The following is a 22,739-nucleotide window of genomic DNA, read 5'->3' on the forward strand; positions in this document are numbered from 1 at the left end:
CAACCAGCAACACCATATTTAAAGTATCAGCCCTGCTGCTTGACATCCCAACACCGTCCTTCTAAGCCTGAAGCTGTGCTTTGGTCTTTCGGCTGCCCCTTGAGAGCACACCACGCTCTACTCACATTGAATCACTTCTCATGTTGAATTACTTATTGCTTCCCCAGCACACATGGTTCTGCTGGTGTCTGCACACCTTTGCCCCCTCCTCACCCTTCCTTTACCCGGTGAACTCTGCAGTCCTTGGACGCCAGGTCCAGAGCCCCACCCCTTGGCAGCACCTTTCCCAACCCTCCAAAACAAAGCAACCCAGCAACTCAGTCACCCCTCAATCTCCCGTGTCCCCTCTATACATGTGCTGGACCCCGGCAAACCAAAACCTCAGACTAGTCCCAAATGTATGGACTTGCCTCAGTACAGAGCACTTACACCCCAGGATCCTAATTAGATGGCAAATACACCAGCCAGAAGGGCTTAGCCTCGCATCTTAATATCCCGGGGTTCACAGAGGAGCAAGGCAAATGCAGATGCATCATGAAACCAAACCAAATGCCACAGGACGAAGCCTGTCCTTGGCTGGCTGCCTGTAACCCTGCCTCTTACTTGGATATGATGGTTCACAAAGTCATTTTCCACCAGTAGAGGGCCAGTTTTGCATTATGCAAAGAGAAAAAAATCTTAAAATTCCCAAACCAACCTCTCCTCTCAGGAAAGGTCGGCTCTGCGCAGAATCTGGGCCTGTGCCACCTCTCTCTCTGCAGGAGGGTTTGTAAAGGCGGCTGGCTTTTTCCTGAATCACACTTTCATGAAAAGTCCAGAGTTTGCCTGTGTATTTCCTCCCACCATACGTTGATCTCCTCTTCAACATAACCAGCTTTCCAACTTCACAAAGAGGAAGTTACTGTGCTGCAGGAACGGGCAGGAAAGGGACCCAAAAGTTTCAAGGATGTTGTTTGTTTCCTTCTAAAGCTGAGAGATCTTAATCTGGGGTCCGCCAACACACAAGGTGGAGGGGGCACGTGAAACCCTGTAATTAAATGCAGAATGTTGTGTGTTATGACAACCATTTTCCTGTGGACGGTGCAAAGCTTTGTCCACTTCTCAGAGAGGTCTGGCGCCCCAAAATATAGCTGGAGCGTGTGGTGAGTGGGGTCCCATCGGAGACCAGGGCCTCACCAAACTGGACACATTGTCCTCCCTCAAAGTAATCGAAAGTGGTTTTGGCCTAAGAACTGCCACTTTCTTGGACCCCTCCGTCAACAGCCCTAGGCGCTGGCTGTCCTTTCAGAACCATTTTTGACAAAGCAAGTTTTCAGGACTTTGTGAGGTGGTAGAGAAAACCAAAATGGCACGAAGGAGCTGAAGCTGGCGGGCGCTAGGCTCACTCACGAGGTAATGCCTCACTTCCGTAGCCAGCCTGGCAGCCCCAAGTCCCAAAATAAAACCTGCACCTCAGCTGCAAATGTCTCCACTTGCCAAAGAGGCAAACCTTGAAGGTTAGATCTGAGAAAGCCAAGGGTGTGCTCAATCACAGCGTCACATAAAATGACCATCCAAGGACCCAGGGATCCCTGACAAGGAAAGGCACAGTGCTGCAGAAAGCAGACAGAGTAAGTCTCGTGCTCCCCATTTTACAGGGGTATTTACAGTTGAGGTGCCCAAGGTCACAGAACTGTTTTTAGCAGCTACATGGAGACTAGGGTCCAGTGAGCAGGCAATCTAGGTCTGTCTTTCAAGCGGATGAAAGATGGAGGAGGGGTCAGGAGAGAGTGTACGAAGAAGGGATGGGCAGAGGAGAGGGAGGGGCCCAGGAGCCCGTGGAGAGGGAGGGTGGGAGGGCTTGAGTCTGACAGCTGCCTGCTCCAGTCTGCTCCAGCTGCTGCCCGCACCCCAACCCCCAGGCCAGCTCAGAGCGTGGCTGGAATTGAAACTGCCATCCCAATTCCCAGTGTGACTTTGGCATAAAGGTTAATCACACCCGGAAAATGCTTATTAGAGACCATAAATAACTATATTGCTGAAGCTCAGTTTGGTCTTTAAGGCACAAAAGTGCAATTTCCTTTGATGGGATGATTCGGTAATTAACCTTTCAGGGAAAGCCCTGAAGGGCCACTGGAGGCACCAGGAGCTGCCCTCACCTCCCAAAAGTTCATGAGGAACAAGAAGGGGGCCTGCCTTCCCTCCCCTTCACAACCACCTCTGATGCTCCATCTGGGAGAGCCCCCAGAGGTCCCAGGAAACCCTCTTGTAAGGGTCAGGAACTGAGCTGGCCCTCGGGCAGAACCACAGCTGCAGCACTGAGAGGATCCTTCAGTAGGATTCCTCCCCCTCCTGCTGAGTTCTGAGCCCAGTCCTGCCACTGACTGTGAGACTTTGCGCAAGTCACCTGGTCCCTCTGGGCAATGAGATCTTTCTTACTTGTGTCACAGGGAAAGGAGGAGGAAGATGCTTTCTGAAATTTAAAGTCTCCTACAATTGTCCATGGGGTCACTATCATGACTTGGTTAGTCTGGGCCCCAGAATCTTCCTTGGTTACCGAGAGGGTTGGACTAGAGTGGGCTAGTCCTGGAGTTCCTCCCAGGCCCCGGGGGATGGGCTGTGGCAGGACCGGGACTTCTCCTCCACTCAGACTGTTGTCTTCTCTGTAAGCTTTCCTTTTGGAAGGGGTTTTTCAGCTTAGAAGGAAATTTGTTTTGATTTTTGTCTTTTGTTTTTTAAAACACCAAATTCAGTGATCTTACCGAGCCCTTTGCTGAATTAGGATTCTACATTCAAGGAGTCCAGTACTGCTTGATTTGGAAAAAAAGGAAAGGAATTCAGAACAGGCAGGGAAAGACAGACACACATATTAAAAGGAGAATGGCCAGGCAGAGTGTACGTGAGGGCAGGGGACCCATGGGATTTCAGGAGGGGTCAGCACAGGGTGACCGTGTGGGCAGAATTCCCAGAGGAGGTTGGCAGGGTGGGTATGGATTGTGAGAAGGAGAGAGAGGGCTTCCAGGCAAGGGGAGGGCCCTGAGCTTGTGGGTAACTTGTGGGTATGGGACAGGCCAGCTGTTGAGGGGCCCAAACACTGGGCTGGGATGGATCCATCAGGTCTGGAGTGCCAAGGTGGATTCCTGAGCATCAGCTTGTCATAGCTGGTCAGTTTCATCATTTGTAGGTGTGGAAACTGCTCAGGGGAGGCACTTTAGTGGATGGAGGATGAAGCTGGGCCTGACTGCCTTCCGTGGCCCAGGAGACTGTGGCAGATTCTGACGTGGGGCCCAGAGTACCCCCACCTCCCCAGTGTGGCCAAGATTGCAGCCCTCCCTGGTGACTCCCAGAGGCAAGACCCCCCTCTCCCAGTGAACACTGCCACCTGCTGGCCAAGGTAGGAAAGCTCCACAACCGGAATATCTGACATTTCTGACTCTGCTTTGCTCTGCGCTGTAGGTTTTTTCTAGCTTTATTGAGAAATAATTGACATACAACATTGTGTAAGTTTAAGGTGTACAGCAGAATGATTTGATACATGTATATACTGCAAAATGATTACCACAATAAGGTTAGTTAACTCGTTCATCATCTCCCATAGTTACAATTGTGCGTGTGTGTGTCTGTGTGTGTGTTGAGAACTATTAAGATCTACTCTCCTAGCAGCTTTCAAATATACAACACAGTATTGTTAACTATAGTCACCATGCTGTCCATTACATCCCCAGAATGTATTCATCTTATAATTAGATGTTTGTACTTTTTGACCATCTTCACCCATTCACGCTCCTACCCTCTACTCCTGGCAATCAAGAATCTGGTCTTTGTTTCTCTGAGTGTGGCTTTTTTAGATTTGACATATAAGTGAGGTCATATGGTATTTGTCTTTGTCTGACTTCTTTCACTCAGCATAATGCTCTCAAGGTTCATCCATGTCATCACAAATGGCAAGATTTCTTTCTTTTTTTATGGCTGAATAATATGCCATTGTATGTATATACTACATTTTCTTTATCCATTCATCCATTGATACTTAGGTTGTCTCCATATCTTGGCTATTGTAAATAATGCTGCAGTGAACATGGGAGTGCAGATACCTCTTCAAGATACAGATTTCATTTCCTATGGATACGTACCCAGAAATGGAATTGCTGTATTATAAGGTAGTTCTATTTTTAATTTTTTGAGGAACCTCCATACTGTTTTTCATAGTGGCTGCACCAATTTACTTTCCCACCAACAATGCATAAGTGCTCCCTTTTTAAAAAAATTTGGAGTACAGTTACAATGTGTCAACTTCTGGTGTACAGCACAGTGTCCCAGTGATGCATATATATACATATATTTGTTTTTCATATTCTTTTTCATTAAAGGTTATTACAAGATATTGAACATAGTTTCCCGTGCTATACAGAAGAAACTTTTTGAAAATGGATTTTTATATATAGTGGCTAACATTTGTAAATCTCAAACTCCCAAATTTATCCCTTCCCACCTCTTTTCCCCAGTAACCACAAGATTGTTTACTATGTCTGCGAGTCTGTTTCTATTTTGTAGATGAGTTCATAGTGTCTTTTCCCACCGATAGTGCACAAGTGTTCCCTTTTCTCCACACCCTTCCCAGCACTTCTCACTTGTCTTTTTTGGTAATAGACATTCTAACAGATATGATATCTCATTGTGCTTTTGATTTGCGTTTCCCAGATTTAACTGGATTATTTGTGGGGTTTGTTTTTGCCTTGTTTGTTTGTTTGTTTGTTTGTTTGTTTATTTATTTATTTATTTATTGCTATTGAGTTGTATGAGTTCCTTATATATTTTGGATATTAACCCCTTATCAGATATCTGGTTTTCAAGGTATGGCCTATTTTAAGCAGAGCCAAGAGAAGAAAATCTAAATATGAAAAAGAGGAGGGGTCATAAATCAAGATTTCTTTAGAAGGCTGGTTCCCCCATGGGATTTAAAAAGTAGGATCTAGTTTGCAGAAATAAAACATATGTACAATCAACCCTTCTGAAACCTGTGTGCCTATATGGACTAGATCTGTAGTTATGGAATGACAACATGGGGGAGGTGCAGGGCCCCCGTGCAATTGTGCAGTTTCTGCCCTGCACAGAGGTGCCAAGTGGAGGGGTCTCTGAAGGCTAGAGCTGCAGACTGAACTGGGACCCCAGGGAATATCTTTTCTGATCCAAGCAGAGACTAAAGACTAGCCAGGGTAAAACTAGACTTGGGACAGAGGATGGTAATCCTGGATGTCCTTTCTCAGCCCCCTTGACTGCTCAGGACTTTTGCCCCCTGACCACCTTCTTCCCCTGATCCTGCCCCAGGCCAGCTCCACTCCCCACAGCCTCTTTCTGTGATAGCCGCAACCTGTTGCCACCTCAAGGCAGAAAGCCTGTGCTTTCCCCAAAGTGGATGAGCAGTGAAAGATTATTCTTTTCTAGGCAGTTGAGAAATAATTTATTGTTAACTTAAATTGCTGTTGTGCAAGGAGGAAAAAATGGGAAGGAAAATCTCCCGCCTACATTTCAGAGAAGGGGGCACACCTGGGTGCTTCCGCCTCCAGGCCTTCTTCATCGGGCCCTGAGTTCACGGGGTGCCCTGCCTCCCTTCCCTGCTCCCCTCATGAGGCCCCCCCAGCAGAGCTGAAGCCTGCTTCATCCACCCCAAGGGCAGTGGGGATCTGAGAGACTCTAGCTCCGGGGTTTACACGTGCCCCTCCAGGGTCCCAGGTGTACTGTCTGGTTGGGTCGTAAGCTCCCTGAGGGCAGGGTCTGTGTCTGGGTCCAGCACAGAGTGGGCCCTAATACATGTTTGTTGAATGAATAAATGAGTGTTGACCAAGTGAATAAATGGATGAGTTTTCACTTTCTGTTCCCTCTGACCACAGGGTCCCAGCAGGGTTCTGACAGGTTCACTTCCTGTTCCTTGTTTTCCTGCATCCCTTCCCCCTGTCCACCAGCAGCTCTCTCTTGCTCTTGGTCCTTCCTTCCTGCAGATCTCCACCTTGGACTCCAGAAGGCTGTGCTGTAGGAAAAAGTGTCTTGGGATGGGAAGTACAAGGCTGAGCTCTGACAAACTTGCTCAGTGACCGTGGACAAGCCACTCCCCTGCCCCCTCCCCATCTCAGTTTCCTCATCTGTGAGGTCTCCAGGTCTGAATCTACTCTGACTCCAGGTCTTACAGGAGAGCAGAAATTCAGACCACTAACTTTGAGGCCAGACAGATCCACATTGGAATCTTTGATCTGCCTCCTCCTATCTATGTGACCTTGGGCAAATCACTTAACATCTCTGAGCCTCAGTTTCCCCATCTGTAAATGGAACTAATAGGGATGAAGTATCCATATTCTAAACTTCTGGAGAGATTCAGCAGTATGGTGCATTTAAAACAGCATGGGGCTGAGCACACAGCAAGCTGTTAACAAACGGTAGTGATTACCACTCCTCGACTGTGTGCAAGTTGCTTCCTTCCTGACTTGGCCTTTCTCCCCAGAAGTGCTCCCTGACTGCTCCCCTGAAGCTCAGAGCGTGGACACCCACTTTCCACCACTGCTCTATTCCCAAGAGCCAGCAGCCACCTGCAAAAGTAGAGTTTGCATCACTGTTGCTGATGCAGATTTGCTGAGCACGGGGAGGCGAGGTGGGGGTGGGCAGTGCCCTGGAGCACCGCTGACCCCCCCATCCTTTTCTGTTTCTCACACATTCATTCCCTCCCTCTTTTGATATGATTCAGTCTTGATTCACTCATTCTTTCTCATAGCTCATACCTTCTCGGCCTCCCTGCCTCCCTCCGATTTCCTCTCTCTCCTGGTCTTAAGCTCTCCACCTCTCTCAGTCTTCCCTCGCCTATACCTTCTTCCCCTTCCCCTTCCTTTCCTTTCCCTTCCCTTCTTTTCTTTTTCCTTTCTTCCTCCCTCCTTCCATCTGTCCTTTCCTTCTTTCCTTTCTTCCTTCCTCTAAATTCCAGCTTTTACTGAAGACTTGCACAGGGCCAGATCCTGTGATTTTTCTCATTGAAACCTTCTCCACTCCAAGAAGTGTAGCCTTTGCCGTCTACCCCTCATACAGACGCTCCAATGCCGGGATTATAGCCCTGGGCAGGTCAGCCTGCATCCCTGCCTCTCTTGCCTCCCTTCCTAACCCCTACCCAGCACAGACCCTCCAAAAGGAGAGACACAGTTTTCCTTTGCCTCTTGACCTCTAGCTCCAGGCTACAGCCTGTTTCCCCACGAGCTGGCAGTGGGAACTGGGGGGTAGGCACCAGTGGGGCCCTGTCAGTGGGGGACTCAGGAAGGGCAGAGTTTGGTTCCTGTAGAGGAGGTAAGCCACTGCCCCTGGCAGCTGTGAGCGATTCCCGACACTGGGAACCCAGCCCCGAGGGGGTGGAGAAGCATCTGCTGCTCTGGGAGACAGAGCTGAGGTGTTGGGGACAGCACGGAGACACCAGCCACGTAGGTGCCACTATCAGCTGTGCTCTCACTTAGCCCGCTCTCTGACAAGTGTAAAGTGAGGGGGATTTCAGTGTCAGCAGAAAAGGGATGTCCTTTAAGAAGCTGCATGTTAAAAGGCATGTGAAGAGGGCCGGGAAGGCAGAGTGAAATCATCTGATAACTGGAAATTAGGTTCCGTTAGAAAACCGCTAAAGGTTTTAAGGCAGTTTTTCCTGGAGAAGCGACTACCTTCCAAAGCCACGAGAGGTGGTTTAAAGGGGGCTTCTGGACCACCAAATCCCACTGAGCATGGCAGAGATTAGGGATAACTATATAATTGTCCACCAGATAGGCAATGGGCCTAACTGTTTCCTTTGTTGTAAAAGAAGTGATTTAGACGAAAGCAGAAATTTCAGAACAGTACCTGACATCCAAGAGACAGAAAATTCTGTTTCTCAGGCTTCACCTCAGAGATTCGGGTTCAGTAGGCCTGAAGGGAAACTCAGGTGTCTCTCTATTTCTTAATGCTCTCCAAGTGACTCTGAAGTGTCATCAGAGTTGAGGGCAACTGACCTAGCCCAGTGGTTCCGAACTAGGGGCAATTTTTTCCCCACGGGACACAAGGCAATGTCTGGAGACACTTTTGGTTGCCGCAACTGGGAGGTGTTACCGGCATTTCGTGACTCGAGGCCAGAGATGCTGCTTAACACCCTCAGGCACACAGGACAGCCTACAATGAGGAGTTCCTGGCCCCCAGCACAGTGGTGCCAGGCATGGGAAACCCAGGACTGGAGGTTTCTGCATCTCCCTCACAGCTCTGAAAACACTCACCGGCCAGCCCACTGTGGAAGCAGGAGTGAGAAAGGAAGCTGGTGGCGGGGGGTTGGGGATAGTAGGAAACCTGGAAAGAGCGGAGGATGAGAGGGAGGAGACCACAGGCCAGGAAGAGACCCTGATCTCACTCTATGGCCTTGGACCAGTCATTCCCCCACCTCCTAGCCTCAGCCTGAAGGCAGGAGACTGGTGGGAATGCCCCCTCCTGGCCGGCTGGGGAGGCCGGAGGCCCTTTCCTTACTGCTGTCCTGGCGCTGCCTGTTCAGCTGCTCTGGGCCTCCTCCTGGGTTGTGTTCATGGGAGATGCAGATGAAGCAGGAAGGGGGCCACCCATGGGTGTAGCCGGCAGTTTTCTCCCAGAGCCAGTGAGCCGGGTCCGGCCAGCCTGCTGCCACCTCGGAGGTGGGAGGCAGAGCTGGCTCCTGGAGATCGCTTAACTGGGATGTGCCCAAGGACAGGGGCCAACTGACGTGGGGCTTTCCTTATCTCACCAGAGCTCAGTGACCGCTGAATGTTATGAGTCTTCCTTCCCCTGACCTCGGTGACAAGGTGCAGGTTAATGAGTGAGAACGAGGATGGAGAAGGAGCCCACCCAGAATCTGCCAGGTGGTAAGGCCTTTGAATACATAGAAGGTTTCTGCCCCTCCTGGACACAGTTCTTCCTGCTTCAGTCAGCCGGCCTGTGCAGTCAGAAAGAGCCGCTACAGTGCTGGGTCTTACAGCAGGAGGCGCGCAGGTGCAGGTCCTGGCCAGCAGCCAGACCCCCTTGAAAAATGAAGCAGGGATTCCAGACCGTGAATCTGAGCCTCAGAGGAGAGCTTTAGAGCAGTGCTACCCCAAGGGTGGTGGGGACTGGTGCGGCGCTGCAGAGAGTAAGCATGTGGAAATGTTGATGTGAAGCTGTCTTTGCCGTGACAACCACACACATTGTTAATAGACATCTCGCTGAGCGGGGTCTAGACCGGCTCAGATGTTTTCTAACCCTCCAGGAGAGTTGTGTGGTGCAGCCTGCACAGTCATCGTGTGCAACACCATGTGCCAGTCTGCCACGGACTGGAGAAACCCACATGGCTCTTCCACTTAGTGTGAGAAGCTCTGCTTCAGCCAGAGGAGAGCGCACGATGGCTGGCTTATCTGGGAGGGCCCCATGGAGGAGGAGGGTCTGGGGTAATGGTTAGGCTCAGCATCAAGGGGAGGAGTGGGGGACACAGCAGAGACTGGAGGAGGAACCTCACCAGGGAAAGCAGCAGGTCCCACTCATGGAGCTTTGGGAGAGGACAGGCCCGCTGCAACACAGGCATTTCCTCCTTTATTCTCCCTCATGGTCCAGAGGAGGACCAACCTCTCTAGAGGTTGTGTGACTTGCCCAAGGTCACCTAGCCAGAAAGTGGCAGAGCTGGTTCCAATTCCACGCCTCCTGCATCCTCAGCTTCAGGGACAGTGCTCCTTCCTTGGGGATGCTCTGCTGCTCAGGGGTGCACATGTGCTACTGTGTGGGGCCAGAGTTCGACAGCCTGGCAGCAGTGTTTATGGTGAGGCCATTGGAGCCCAGCAATCCAGAGAGAAAGACACCAAAAGCTGCCCCATCCTCGCCCATAGGGAGCTAGAGGGTAGGGATGTGGACTGAGAGACAGGAGCCCATGGAGGGAGCCAAGAATTGGCCCATTCCTTCCACTGGAGTCCTCTGCCCATTTCCTCCTCATCTGCCTATTCCTGCCTTGTAACCAGCGGAACTAGGGCAGCAGTGGGGAGGGATCCCCAGGCTGCCACCAAGTCTCCTCCCCAGCTCCTGCATGGGGATCAAAGTGCCCTGGACTTACTCTCTGAAGACCCCAGGTTCTGAGAAGGTTCTTGCACCTCTGTCCTCAGCCCAACTCTAAACCTCCCTCTTGCAACATCTCCCACCAGCCCTGCCCCTCATGAAACAAAATGCTGTTCTTGCTTTTAGACGTGGACAAACGCCCCGGTGCTATGGGGACCAGGCATGGAACATGGGGCAGGAATTGCTGAATGTTACTAAGTGGCACCAACAGCGTAGCACTTGATAAGCCATTGAGTCACACATCCACACGCAGAGCCGGGGAAACTATCTGTCTAGCTTGTCATTTTCGTGTCTCCTGTCGCCATGGCACCTCCATGCGCATAGATAAACGTTCAGCGGGGAGCGGGAGCAGGGAGATGCCCTCCGTTGAATTCAGCATCTATTGTGTGCCTACTGGGCTTAGCGTACCAGACTAGGTGCTGGGGTTGCAGCCTTTTGTTTTTGTTTTCGCTTTTATTTTTAAGGAAATCCTCCTGGCCCAGGCAGAGCTCAGAATCTATGGTGGGACAAGGTCTCAGGTTAGATGCAAGTGACCAGGGGTCCGTGTGGGGTCTGGTTAGTAAATGCTTTGAACATCCTGTGGAGGGATGCCCCAAAGAGCTGGAGGGTCCTGTTGTTGGAGAGCTAGAGGCTCACATGAAGGGACGCAGAGCAAGCAAAGGAACAACTGGTGAGAGATGGACTTAGACTGGAGGGCTTCCTGGAGGAGAGGGTCAGGATGGTTCAGGAAGAATTTGGTGGACATGTTAGACAGGATTGATGCAGAGAGACTGGGGGACAGAAGCCCCAGGAGGAACAGCTTGGCCAAAGGCAGGCAGCCTGCAGAAATGAGTATTCTGTGCGTGGCGGTAGAACAGAGGAATGGGGCAGAGGGCCAAAGAGAGAATGCAGAGATGTGGGGAGCATCTGGTTCTTTCACCCCTAGTGTGGGACAAGAGGACTCAATGGGGTCACGCATGTGGACCCTGGCACAGAGGCAGCTCGGAGCATGGCTCATCTGGCCAGAGAAGCTAAGCAGAGTGGAGGGAAAAGGCAAGAGGAGGGGGACAGGCAGGGCCTCAGACCAAGCCCAGGATGCAGGCGTCCCTCCAAGGGTCAGCCTCCGAGGCTCCTAGCCAGGCGCGTTGTTTTGTGTGGCCTGGGGTGTGGCCATGGAGGCTGTCCAAACTGCCATCCACTCCCACTGCTGACCCTACAGTCCCAGGGGCCTAGCTGCTCCTCTGGGAGTCAGTCCTCCAGCCCTGTCCCTGGGTAGGTGGGTACTGCACACCTGTCTCACCAGTTTGACTGTGCAGTAGCCTCTTAAGGGAATGCTATTATAAATACTGCAAAGGACTCCCTGAGGATACCAGCATATGTGTGTGTGTGTGTGTGTGTGTGTGAAAGAAAGAGACAGACTGCACACTAGGGGCCAGTTAGAACCACAGAGGCAACAGGCTTTGTTCCTTCTGGACTCAGTGAGGGGGAGCCTGGCAGGCCTGGGACTTGGGGGAGCTCCTTCTCGTGGGCACGTGTCTGCAGCCTCCACACAGCGTGCCTCAAAGCATCCCTGCTCTCTGGGGCTCTCCTGACCCTGATGTCTGAGGAAGGCTGCGAGCAGCAAGTTAGGGAGGGTGCTGGTAATTCTTGTAAGAAATGGAGAGAGGGTGTTTCCGGTAAATGCCATCTCTGACTTCAGTAACCAAGGCATGCATTCTCTTGGCTGCTAAGGAGGAAGTACAAAGCAAGAATGACCAAAAAAGACACACAGGCCTTTTATCTTGCTATCACCTTTCTCTCTCCCTTCCTCCTTCTCTCCCTCCCCTTCCCTCCCTCCTCTCTCCTCTTTCCTCCAGGCTTTTCTGTCCTGATCTCTCTCTCATGCCAGCTTTATCCGGTGGTCTCCATCTCTGCATCACTTTAGTTTTTCTCTGTCTGTCTGTGTGTCCAAATCGTTTTCTTTTCCCCCAAATCTTATATAAAAATAAAATCGTCTGCCCTGAGCCAGCCCTTGGGCACCCAGCTGGCCCTTTGCTTCTGACAGTGGGCTGGGGGGTCCCCAGTGCAGGGGGGCTTTCTGCTCCTTAGACAGCCAGGGGTTTTTCCTTCGACCCTTCCCCAGGGTAGCTGGACTCCTCCTGGACCTGGTTTCCTTCTCCAGCTTGCAGAGCCCAGCCCCTCATCCCTGGGCCTCCTTCCCTATCCCACCCAGCCCCGCCTGCACAGTGGTGGGGCTGATCCAGGAATGGCTGGTACCTCTGGAAACCACCGAGCCCTTCACATACTCTCCCCAGGAGTCTGGGGGGCCATGGATCAAAGCAGGGAAGGGGGAACTCCTGCTGTAAATGGAAATGTCGCAGCCATCTCTTGCCCTAGCCCATCACCTTGGGCAGCCTGCCCTCCAGCTCTTTGGCTCCATGTACTTGCCAGGGTTACTGAGTAATATGTTGTCTCAAAGGCCTAATCTCTCAGCACTTACAGATTCAACCAAGTCTCCCACTGTGCCTCACAGTAGCCCTATTTTTTTTTGAAGTATAGTTATTTACAATGCTGTGTTGGTTTCCGATATACAACAAAGTGATTCAGTTATATACGTATATATATATTATTTTTCAGATTCTTTTCATTATAAGTTATTACAAGCTATTGAATATAGTTCCCTGTGCTATACAGTAGGTCCTTGTTTACCTATTTTACATATAGTAGCTTTTATCTGTTAATCACAAACTCCTAATTTATTCTTCCCCACTCCCTTTCTACTTTGGTAACCCTAAGTTTGTTTCCTATGTCTGTATGTTTCTGTTTTATAAATAAGTTCATTTATATTTTTAGATCCCACATATAAGTGACAGCATATGATACTTGTTTTTTACTTACTTCAGTTAGGGTAAGGTCCATCCATGTTGTTGCAAATGGCATTACTTCATTCCTTTTTTATGGCTGAGTAGTATTCCAGTGTGTGTGTGTGTGTGTGTGTGTGTGTGTGTGTGTGTGTGTGTGTATACACACACCACATCCTCTTTATCCAGTCATCTATTGATGGACATTTAGGTTGCTTCCATGTCTTGGCTATTGTAAATAGTGCTGCTACGAACATTGAGGTGCACGTATTTTTTTGAATTAGAGTTTTCTCCAGATACATGCCTAGAAGTGGGATTGTTGGATCATATGGTAACTCTATTTTTAGTTTTTTAAGGAATCTCCATACTGTTTTCCATAGTGGCTGCACCAAATTACATTCCCACCAACTCTAGCCCTACTACCTCTTAAAACTCACTGGCAGGTGGGCTCCAAATTGTAGTCTGTCAGACTATAACAAACCTTGCCTCCCTGGTTCTTCAGGCACAGAAGTAGCTAGACCAGTCTGGCCAGTTTCTGTCCTGGGCTCTGACCTAGGCACCCTGGCTCCCAGCCAGATTGGCTGGAGGATGGGAACAGATTGATAGGTGGTGGTGGTGGTGGGGGTAGGTGTGTGCCCCACAAACCCCACCTCTAAGCACCTTGCTGGGGCTGCTCCCTGGGACCCAGCAGGGCCAGGGGCGGGATGGTGATATTGCTTGTGTTTATAGGGCAGAAAGAGCACCCACAAATATCTTCAGTTTCACGGCTCCTGGGTGGATGGTTGCCAAAGAACACATTCACCTAAAGCATTTGAGTCGGTGGTTCTGTATACATGGGACCCATCTCCCAGAACTGCATCTCAACACGCTCATGTCACAGAAAAGGACGTGCATATCCATATTCCCCAAGTCTTCCTCCTTAGTTCTCCCTAACCTGCCTTCCAGACTCTTAATTTTGTTGAAGCAGACACCAATTATTCCGAAGAGAAATGGTTAATAATCTATTGCTTAACAGAATCCAGCTGGTTATTTTCAAAATAATTGTTGGCATCAGTGAGTTAATCACTTTGTATTATCCTCCCTATTTGTCTCTATTTTAATTGTCAAATGTTTTCACACGTCAGAGATGGTCAAGAGCCAACAGCAGGCACCCCTGTCCTTTGACCTTTGAGCTTGGCTGATGGCAGGTGGCCCCATCCCTTCTCCACAGAGACTTTGTAAACGACCCTGGGGCAGGAGGAGATTCTACGTTGCCAAGCACTCCTTCCTCCACCTCTCTCTCCCTTACCACTCCTCCTTTTGCTGTTTTTCCTTGGACTGATAAAATTTGGTAAGATTTATTAAGTGATTACTATATTTACTATTTGTTAAGCACTTACTTTGTGCCAGACAATGTGCAGTTTTGCCTAGTTTCACACTTGATATCTCATGAAGTCATTATGATTATCCTATAAAGTAGATACTATTTTTTTTTTACAGGTGAAGAAACTGAGATTTAGAGTAATAACCTAACTTTGTACCAGAGTTGGGATTCAAGCCCACATCTGCTTCACCTGATGTTCCCACCTGCACAAGATGATGCTGACTGCCACATTGCATGGAGCGAGGGACATCTGGTCAAGAGGGACAAGTCGGAAGACAAGTATTTAAAAAAGACTTGATGATGTTATTTCCAAGGGACTCTGCTGACAGGGGCCCCAAGAGTCTAAGTAGACAGGAGTAATTTGTAATTAACAAATTCATTCATTGAATATAAAAAACTGCAGCTAAAATCACAACTTGGCCTTAGCTCCAAAATGGGCTCACTCTTCCTTCTGTTGATGCCATGAATGGTGAGGTAGAGTCAGAGCTGGGAGAGATCACCCCACCCTTTCCTTTCACAGAGGAGGAAACAGAAAGGCCCCAGGTCACCTGCTACCAACCTGCTTTCCTCCAGACCAGCCAAGGTTCCATCCTCAACAGAATCTCCAGATCAGTGGGGTGCTACATCAGCTGTTTGTTACTTTCTTTTCTTTTCTTTTTAAAAATAACCATAGTGGGCTTAAGGGGCAGTTCCAATCTTTTCTGCATCAGAGATGGCTTTTCTGCTAGAGTGGTTTTGGCATCTCAGCCTGTTTTGACATGATGCCTGCATCTTGGGGGACCAGCAATGGGTCCGCTTCAATCATACAGTACTAAGCTAGAGGAAGCAATGACATCATCCATCTAGTCAGCAAACGTTTGTGAATCACTTACTACGTGCAATGGATTATTAGGCCCAGGGTGAAGGATAAAAGAAGCAAAGATGCTATATATTGAATTGAATGTCCAATAGCTTTTCCTAGTTGTTTTTCCTGCATTATCTTATTTTCTCTGAAGAGCAATCACCTTTCAGCTTTTTCTGAAAACAAACTGTGCTAGGTGCTGTTCCAGGCACTTTGCATGTGTTAACTCATTTCATCTGTACCTCAACCTTATGAGTTAGGTATTGCCTCCATTTCATAGCTGGGAACATCCAAGCTTAGAGAGGGTACTTCAGATCTTGAGGTCCCGCAGCTGGGAAGGGACAGAGCTGGGAATTGAATCTGCTGCATCCCACACTTCCCATGTGAGGTTGTGACCCTAAGGACTGTTTTTAGAAACAGATCTTTCACAGAGATGTGAATGGTAACAGGGACTCTAGTCCAATATCCCTGTTTATAGACAGAGAAACTGTGGCTCAGAGAGGGAAGGTGACCTACCTGAAGTCACACAGCTAATTAAAGGCATAGCTGTGACTGACATTAGTTTTGCTAACTCCCAGGCTGTTGGACTTTCCATCCCAATAGTGGCTAAAATGATCAACCCTGTGCCTAACCCCTTTCTTCTAGGTCACATCATGGCCGGGGCTCAGGCCCATGGGCTTGGCAAGCATCATGGGCACTTAATGTGCTGCCAAAGGGCAGCTTGGACCCTCCAAACTCCTTCTGTGCAGCTGAACCCCACTGTCTGCTGATGCTCTCCGAGGAGTCAAACGTTAGAGAGGGTGAGCAATGGATTTTCTACTTGAGCCCTTCTCACTGGCTCTGGGTCGGGTCCTGCTTTTCCGCAAATCTACACCCTCCTTAAGAACTGGCTGGACCCAAGTCATGCCCCTGCGTGGCATTGGGCATATCACATCCTGACGGCTTGGCCGGGCTGTCAGCCCCTCTTCTCCTACTTTGCCATCCCCCATGGTTCACTTTTTTGCCTTCATTTTCCCTTTTACCAATGCTCCCCTCAAAAACTTGGCACCACATGATTTGTCAACGAAGCAGTTTGGAAATGGCCCAAACATGCATGGATCTAGGCGTGGCAAAGAACAACCACTCCCAGGGAATATGCAGATGTTGACAACCTTCCTCTGGAGGCTCAGGAATAACATGGGACAGACTTGGGCTGTGGCACAGTGAAAGGGTGTTCCTGATGGCCACAGCTGTGCCCAAACCTGCACTTGCACACACAAAAAATGCCTGCAGGGATTCTTTTAAAAATGGTAACAATAGCTGCGTTAGGAGGGTGAAATTGTAATAATTTTGCCCTTTGGTTTTTGAAATTTGTGTGATACTGCTAGACTGCTTTTATGACCACAATAGCGATAAAACCAGCTCCCTCCTCAGAACTCACTCTCCCTTTAAAGCCCACCTGGCCTTGCCTTCTCCACTTCTCACACTCACTCAGACCTGCCTTTCTGAGCTACACTTGGGTCTCCCTGTGAGGAGCTGGTGGGTAGCTTCACCCAACTCCTTGGCATCCACACACACTCTTACATACACCCCATCTTTCCCTCATTCACACACACAACCACCCTCCCATGCACGCACACACATTTCTCACTCCCCCCCACCTCCCGCCCCAGTTCTCTGTATCCGGGACAGTGCAAGGCTCACAATAAGACCCAGAGTAGACCATTTCCCAATACTGGCTGACACGGTGAGGAAAGAGCCAGATTTTGGATGAACCCCCCCTAGATTCTGACTTTTATACTGAAAAAAACACCTGCACTCTCCTCTATCAGAGGTCTAGGATGAGATTTAAGGGGCTTAAAATATTTTCTGGTAAAAGCTAACAAAACAAGGCCTTAGACTACAGCGCCTGGGTTTGAAATTCTCGCTCCACCACTCATTGGCTGTATGTGAACAAGTTACTTAGCCTCTCTGTGCCTCAGTAATAACTCTTACTTCCCAGGGCTGTTATGAGGACTAAATAAACTGATATTTGCAAAGCAGGTAGAACAATGCCCAGCAAGTTGTATGTGCTACATAAATAAAAGGTAAAAGTAATTATTTAATTGAAATCAGCCTTAACTGCCCATTCATTCACTGCCTCTCATTCATTCAGTATATATTTACTGAGCACCACCTGAATTCATTAGGGTAGCTATACAGGCACACACACTCCCCTAGTAGGAGAAACACACACACAACAACAGGAAAAAATATTTTTTTCTTTTAGGAAAGCATCATAATTCTAAGCAGAGATTTGCACATGATTCTAAGAAAGGTCAGAGAAAGAACATTTGCCTATTTCCATGTAAAGTCAAAAACAAAAGAAAAAATCTATGGTTCAGTCCTTTGAACTTATTGAAAATGTTGAATATCGTCTAACTGATTTGCGGATTTAGACCAAGGTTTGCGAATATAGACCACTAGCCTTTTGGAAAATATTCCCATTCAGTGCCATTTATCCAGCCTCTCTGGATGTTCTTCTTCCTCCCTTCCAGGGTCTCCTTGATCACCCAGAAAATAATCTCTGGGTTCACCCCCAGTCTTCAGTGGAGAAGAAGATACGGGTTCAATCAGATCAACCCTCAGTCATTTGAATAAACAACTTATAAATATTCGGGAGAGGAGGGAGAGAAGGGAGAGAAGGGAGAGAAGGGAGAAAGCCTCAGAACCGGGAATGTCTCAACTGATGATCTAGCAGCAGGTGCGTTTTAAAGTCTTGGTGGTTTAATTCAAACCACTTTATGTATTGATATACGTATACTTGGTTTAATAACTGACGGAAAAATGAAATTCAGTCATTACGCTCCCCTCCCCCAAATCCATTCAATTCTTTTGAATGTAATCGCTTTTAAATGCTCTGAATCCAGTCGAGCTGGTGTCTGCTCCGGCGGTTCCACACTGACCCTGCGGAATCCGGATCCTCAGGCGGGAGCCTCTCCGGATTCCCCCGCGGCGGCGCCGAGGCCCACCTTCCCCTCCCTCCCTCTGCTGCCTCCTTGCCTACACCCCGCCAGCCCAATCGTTTTGGGAATCGCTCTGCAAAGGGGAAGTGGGGGCTGTCACTAGCGGCGGACTCGGCTGTCGACCCCCTAATCTTTCCCCGGGCTCACGGGCAGCCCCCGCCGCCCCCGAACTTTAGAGAGCAGACGCTGGACGTGCGGCTTTCCTGGCGACTTTCCTAAACTCCGGGCGCCAGAATCGCGTCGCCAGAGCCGGGGCAGGAGCGAGCTGGCGCGGGGACCCGTGAGTGCAAAGGCTGGGAGAGCGAGCGCTGGGCTCCCGCGGGCGGGCCGGCGGCGGCGGAGGAACGGTAACCACCGCCGGATGCACCGTTTGCTCCCCAGAGATTGCGATATTGATTCAGGGCTCGAAGGCGCCGGGGACATTTATCTCCCTGGACTTGCAGAGGCTGGAAGGAGAGCCCAGGAACAGGGCGAAGGCGTGCAGAGTTGGAAAGCAGATGAGAGGGTGCTGGGGGCCGTGGGAAACCCCTCTCCAGAGCCTCCTACCCCGGGAACCTGGTTTACACGGGAGGGGTGGGAGGAGGAACAATGCATCGGTTCCCAAAGCCAAGAGCGATTCCCCGCGCAGAGCTGGTTAGCCGGGTGGGCGGACCCCCTCCTCCGCCAACATCCCGGCAGCTTCGCCACAACGATTTCTTTTCCCCTACCCTCAGAGTTCTCCCCCCACAGCCGAATGCCTGCTCCAAAGGTCCAGGAAGAGGGAGTTGGGCCGCCCTTCAAACCGCGGTCGCCCCCGGACCTCGGCACAGTTCTGCTCGGTGACACCCACCCCCTCCGCGTATCACACCCACAGCCCACCAAGCCCCGCGCGCCGGGAGCTGGGGGCGCCCGCGCTCGAACGCTGACCGGCTTGCTCTTACCTTGACGAGCCGGAGCTGCGGGCGCCGTCCCATCCTCGGGCTCGCTCCGTCACCGTCCTGGATACCTGGGTTCCTCGGACATCCCAGAGGGGGCGGCGGGCGGTTGCCGGCTCTGGCAGCGTGGAGTGGGCTGCCGGGCTCCTGTGTAGCTGCCCGGCGCTGAGGTGCCCGGCTCCGCGCTCTCGGGCCCCGCAGCCCGGCCCAGCAGGCTCTCGTCTCCTTCCCGGGCAAGTCCGGCCGCCGTTTCCCGACTCAGCCCGGCCAGCAGCTGCCTCTCGCCCGCGCGGAGCCCGCCTCGCCCCCGCCGCCTCCCCCTAGATCCGCGCCGCTATTAGCCTCGGCTCCCCGCCCCCTCGCTTGGGCGTCCCCTTCCCTCCCCTTTTCTCTCCTCCCTTCCCCTCCGGTCCCTCCTCCTGGCCTCGCCCCTCTGCTCCCTCTCCCACCCCGCCTCCCCTGTCCCTTCCCCTTTCTGGGGCCGGCTTCCCGCGCCCTCACGGCGCTGACCCCCTTTCCCTGCGCCCGGGTTTGCGGCAATCGGCGGGGCGCGCTGGCAGTCCTGGCGGCCGCCGCAGCCCGGGGAGAAGCTGGAGACTGTAGGGCGGGGGTGGGGGGAGCGGGAGAGGAGCCAGCCTCCCGTCTCCAGCCCGATTTCAGGCTGGGGCCTGGAGAGTCCAAAGGAGTCTGGGGAGACTTGATGCGGGCATGTGAATCTCTAAGAATGCAGCTATTGGAGGCTGGGGACTAGGGCAGCTCGGATTGAGCAGAGCTGCCACGTTAACCGGGTGAAGCTAGGAACTGCGTTCGGGCAGTTCCCGCCCTGAAGCCGGCCAGGAGAAGATCCCCGCCGCCCCTACTTCAGCAGGGCGGAGATGTTGGGCCCGATCCCCCGCGCTTTTTGCACTGATGTGCCAGGTGCGCGCAGAGACTCTAAAGCTCTGCGGAAGGAACCCTTCTCATTCATTCATTGTCATTCATTCATTCGTTCGTTCATCCATCCATTCATTCTACAAACTAAGCGACCGTCCAGTTTGGTCCCGGCAAGGGGCTGAACCTGGGATCCCCAAGACGAGGGGAGATGGCGGTGCCCTGCAGAACTAGCGGGCGTCTGAAACCCGTGGAGGGGAAAGCCGAGCACGCATTGCGCTATTGAGGGGAAAGCAGTTAGGAATCCAACGGGCTTGGTGAGGAGGAGGCCACAGCGCCCCCTCTCGGCAGAGCCCTCAGGGTAGGGTGAGCCGCTCCGACAGACCTCCCCGCCTTTATCCAGCTTGACTCCCTAGTTCCCAATTCCGTCCCCTGCTGGGCGAAGCAGCTCCCGCTTCCTCCAGCCCCTTAAACTCTCCCCTCCAGCCCTTCCAGTTGGACAGAACTTTTGCCTTCTCCTATCTTTCCCCTCCTCCTGCCGGAGCTGAAAAGGGAGGTAAAGAAATGACTACCCCACAGAGCCTCCTCGGCCTGCAGCGCCAACCGAAGCACCCCGAGCGGAGCACGGTCCCAGAGTGGTTGTTAGCCGGCGTTGTAATCAAACTCTGAACCTAACTGCCCTGGATTCTGTGTCCTGCTGCACCCCTGCCTCCTTCCCTCCACCCACTTCTCATCACATTGAGCAAAAGCCGGTGCATTCATGGGTCCAACTGGTTCTTCGTTTAGGAGTTACTGTAAAAGGTCGTATGAGGAAACTGAGGCGCACAGAGAAGTGGTGACCGGTCCAAAGTTACATAGCTGGTAAGCCTAGTCCACAGCCTCCTGATTCCCACCTCAAAGTGCCTTTTGAGCTGGACTCTGACGGGGATTGGGGCTCTGAAGTGGGGAGGAGCAGTGCCCAGGAAGCCATCTGGTCACTCTGCCTTAGCCATTGGGTGGCACTTTCTAAATGAAGCACACAGTCCCAAGTCTTGAAGAACCCCCAGTTGGTTAGTGTCCCAGAGGTGGTCATATTGAGCTTGGCACAGACTCACCCCAACCAATACCAGAAGAGACGGATGCACCAACCAGATTGCCAAATGCACTTTTCTCAACAAAAATTAAATACAGAGTTGTCCAGTGTAGCACAGGTTCTGGAGTCAGCCTAAGTTTGAGTCTTAGCTCTTCCGCTTACACGCTGTATAAATCTGAAAAATGATTTAATACTGCCTCATCTATAAAATAGGGGAAGGAATACCTACCTCACAGTGTTGTTGAGAGGTTTTAGAAAGTTAATAATTGTAAATGACTTGGAACGGTGTCCAGCACATAGCAAGGGCTTATTGAAGGTTACCTGTAATCACCATCATCATCATCATCATCAAGTGGACCAGATGCTCAAATGCATGGGCAGCACAGCCCCTCCCTCTAGGCAGTGTAAAGCAGAGTTCTTGATTAGAAGGTAACAGCAGCAATGGACTATGGAAACAGTGGAGAGGGAGCTGGCGGGTCCTCAGGGAGGTTTGCCCAGGCCCTGCAGAGGCCTTGCTCCCCAGCCCTACTTGACCTTGGAGCTGACTCTCCAGGGACCAGACAGTTCCAGATTTCCAGATTCTGTTTCTCTCTGCTTAATAAACACAATTTCACCTTTCTGAGCCCCTTCACCCTCCCCTTGACATGATCTTTAAATATGCTAATGCTATCGATTAGGCTGTAATCAAGTCTTGCTCTTCTGGCTTTTTTAGACCTTCTCTTTCTAAAGGAGCATCTACCTAAAGGGGCATCTATAGATTTCACATTTCACATTTCACCCCCTCCCAGTTGACTATGTTGATTTCATTGACTTAACCTCCACATTCCCCCCACCCCAGGTAAAAAGAGGAGCCTTCTGTATCACTCCATTACGTTCTTATTTATAGTTTTGGCCTTGACCATCCCAGGGAGGTTATGAGAGGCTCATGTTTAACACCCCTTCTGTAAAAGTATCCCATATCCCCTTTCATTTGTCCTGAAATTGCTTCTTTCCACCTTCAAGAGCCCAGCTCTCATCTGCTCAGCTTGGTGAGGTTGCCAGGGCCCAGGGCCTTCCCTGCATTTCCTCCCCTCAGCCCCAGCCACTCCAGCCAACCAGCTCAATGGCTCAGGATGTACTCCTTAGGCAGCCTCTCCAACCCTCCTCAGGACACCTCCTGCTCCATCTCAGCATCCTCTTCCCAGCCAGACCCCTCCCAAACTCTTTGACCCCTCCCTTACTCTTTCCTCTTCCTGTCCAGGCCCAGACCAAAGTCAGCTTTCATTCAGTGAACCTGACAGATTTGAAAGAAAAGAGAAATATGAGGAATCTAAATCAGAATAAAAGACAATTCCACGTCCTTCCAAACAGTAGGAGAGACAGATAGGAGAACAAACAGTAATGGGTGGGACCCAGCAAAGGAGGGCTGAGCACGCCCCCTCTGCCTGTGGGGTTTTGTTGGCTTTAACCATGGGCATCCCAGTGAGGTTGATGGTTTGGAACTGTATTTCTTAGACTGCTTGTGATGAAGAACCAGTTCTTGATTTTTAAATTTCTCATCTGTTGCAGAATGATACTATTGCAACATACAGTGGGAATAAATTATTAGAATAAATGAAATAAAAAATAAAGACATACAAAATAGAAGTCCAAATTTCAGAACGATTAGATTCAGTGGACATAAAACTACTCTGTCAAATTGCTTTAAAATGCCTACCAGCTTACTTTCAGTCTCTGCACCTGTCTTGTCACAGACTGGCAACAAATAGTTTGCAGGCAGATCATGCTTGGAGTAGCACTACAATGCTTCTGGAAGTATGAGGTCAGGA

At 50.6% G+C, this 22,739-nt stretch overlaps 1 protein-coding gene across 3 annotated transcripts in view; it reads right to left on the minus strand.

The window, feature by feature from the left end:
• CRHR1 (corticotropin releasing hormone receptor 1) overlaps positions 1 to 19,329 on the minus strand; it is a 53,056-nt gene extending 33,727 nt beyond the window's left edge. For all 3 annotated transcript variants that reach the window (XM_032457182.1, XM_032457181.1, XM_032457180.1), the window contains exon 1: positions 18,996 to 19,329. In XM_032457182.1, coding sequence (XP_032313073.1) covers positions 18,996 to 19,028 — 33 coding nt within the window. In that variant the 5' untranslated portion in view covers positions 19,029 to 19,329. The remainder of the gene's footprint in view (positions 1 to 18,995) is intronic.
• Between the last annotated feature and the right edge of the window lie 3,410 nt (positions 19,330 to 22,739).

This window comes from Camelus ferus, chromosome 16, assembly GCF_009834535.1.
Source record: "Camelus ferus isolate YT-003-E chromosome 16, BCGSAC_Cfer_1.0, whole genome shotgun sequence".
Classification (NCBI taxonomy): Eukaryota; Metazoa; Chordata; class Mammalia; order Artiodactyla; family Camelidae; genus Camelus; species Camelus ferus.